Consider the following 2,518-nt stretch of genomic DNA (forward strand, 5'->3'; position numbering starts at 1 on the left):
TTTTTTTTAAAGAAATTTTAATATTGTAATATTTTTATATCAAATATAGAAATATTTTTCCGTTTTCTTTAATAATTTGAACGAATTACAAAAAGTTATATCACATTCTAATATATTTAAAAATAATTTAAGTATTTCTGAATAAAATAGATAGATTGTAATATACTTTGTATTTTCATATATAGGACACTTGATCCAGGAGGTTCCGGAATTCCCGCTCGTTGTTTCTGATAAGATTCAAGAATACACAAAAACTAAACAGGCTGTCATCTTTTTGAGACGCATCAAGGCTTGGAATGATATCCAAAAGGTTTTAATTTCTTTTAGTCTTAAAGATTCTTCTGTGTTGCCTTCTGTCATGCACCAATAAATGTCCGCATCTTTGCTGAACAAAATTAAGCTCAGATGCTCCTAATAGGTGCTAGAGGAATATGGTATTCAGGCGTTCTTTACTAGTTGATTTGCGTTCACTAGCAAGGGGTATGAATCACCAAACAATTTTCTTTGTACTTATAAGTATTCGAGTTTATCAAAAAAAAGGCTTAGAGTGCTTGTGCATGGAATGTTAAAGATCCGGCTGAGGTAATATTTTTATGCAATAAATTATTTACAGATTTCCAACATATCAAGATCTCTTTGATACCTATTGAGCATTTAATTATGATATTACTAAGTCTGTTACGTTTTAAAAGTCTAAAAAAATTTCGGTGCGCAGTTCAAATGACTACAAAATCTATAATGTATATGTACACATATATATATATATATATATACATACATACACACATGTATTTTAAAAAGGAAATGTTATAATATTTATCTAAAAAAAAGTTTCAATTAATGTTTTAGTAATGTTAATAGTAATTTAATATTTAGAGTATTAATATAATTTACAAGAAAATATTTAATAGCTAGGAAGTTTAAATAAGTCGCTAAAATTGAAGGGAGAAGAGATATATTATGTAAATTATTAAAATGTGATTTGAAGCCAAAATTCACACAAATCTAATCACCATAGTAGAGAGTACGTATTATGGAATTATTCGAAATGTATGTGGATTCCGATCGAACCTATTTCATTTTCCCTAGAAAATGCAATAGAAATCTAGGGAATAACTGAATCACTCTGATTGGAATCCATTCCCAACAATTCCGTAATATACGTGCCCGGGAAACGTTAGAATAACGTAACAGATATTGTTACCGCGTATAATAGATGATCACGTATATGTGTCATGAGATTAATATTTACTTGCTACAGCACGAAGTGATCCTTGAAAAATTATGAGGGTCGTGATACATTGCAGGTCGAAATTGGGGAAACTACGGGCAGCATATCCCACACTCTACAAATGTAAATCCGTCAACTCTTGTTACGTAAATTGTGTGAAAACCGCGGATACCAATATGGGTTCTGCATTTTGGAAATGCGCGGATGCATATTCGCGTTCCGCTCGTTTCTAAAATGCAATAATGAATCAACTACTTAAAAGTACGAGTTAACTACTTAACACTAAATTTAAAAAAATATTGAAAAATAAGGATTACAAATTGAAGATTAGAAATCAATCAGAAAAATATAACGAAATAAAAATGAAAATTGTTTGGTTAGTCGAAATCTAATTTCTAATTTGCAATTCTTAATCTACATACATACACTATCAAATTCATAATGTCAAATTCAATTTTTAATTTTGAATAATTTCACTGTTCTTACTCAATATGTCGTAAAATTATAACTTAGGAATTAAATAGTGTGACTCAAGAAATGTATTAATTTGATTTAAACTCTCTTACTTTATTATTTACTTACAATAAGTGCATGTTACAATGAATGTTGTTTACCTTAAAATAAAGCACGATTTATACCACAAAAATGAGTTGATTAGATATAATTGTTTTCCTCTTAACTGTACGTTTTAAATTAGTCTAATAAATTTTGACATAATTGGAAATTAAAATTATTATTTAAGAAATTGATCTAATTTTCATGTTACGTTGTTGCTTTATTCATTCGATTCGACATGCGATACGATTCTGACTATATGACCACCACAAAGTGTATATGTTTTTAAGTATACAGTAGAATTGGTACGAAAGCGAAATTTTGGTCGATGGCAGAGAAAATTAACGATTCGGGGGAAACTCGTTCAGATAATGGAGTTACGTCGAAATAGCGTCGGGGTTAAATCCTCCGGGAGCGATAAAACCTTCTTTTTTTCTCTTCTCCTTTTTACACGCCAAACGATTTTAGCCATTAACTACGCGGCGCACGGCTTATGAACTCTAATTTCATCTCGTCAGCGAATTAATCTCATTGTAGTAACGGTGAATTAAAAATTGATATTACAACGATTACTACTTCGAGTTTTGCGAAATATAAAAACTCGGATATTAATTTTTATTCTCCGAGCATTTACTACTGAAAGTCATTACATGTTGCGACACGTCAAGTGAGATTTTTATAAAAAAAAAACAAACAATCGGATTAAAAATTCCGAGTATCACGATATATATA

General features: G+C 29.8%; 1 protein-coding gene across 1 annotated transcript in view; it reads left to right on the forward strand.

Moving 5' to 3' along the window:
• LOC108755215 (60S ribosomal protein L4) overlaps nucleotides 1-2,518 on the forward strand; it is a 16,857-nt gene that overhangs the window by 3,868 nt on the left and 10,471 nt on the right. Inside the window, exon 4 of the mRNA XM_018498141.1 lies at nucleotides 186-310. Within this exon, the coding sequence (XP_018353643.1) occupies nucleotides 186-310 (125 nt within the window). The remainder of the gene's footprint in view (nucleotides 1-185; nucleotides 311-2,518) is intronic.

The sequence above is a fragment of the Trachymyrmex septentrionalis genome, unplaced genomic scaffold (genome assembly GCF_001594115.1).
Source record: "Trachymyrmex septentrionalis isolate Tsep2-gDNA-1 unplaced genomic scaffold, Tsep1.0 scaffold101, whole genome shotgun sequence".
Taxonomy (NCBI): Eukaryota; Metazoa; Arthropoda; class Insecta; order Hymenoptera; family Formicidae; genus Trachymyrmex; species Trachymyrmex septentrionalis.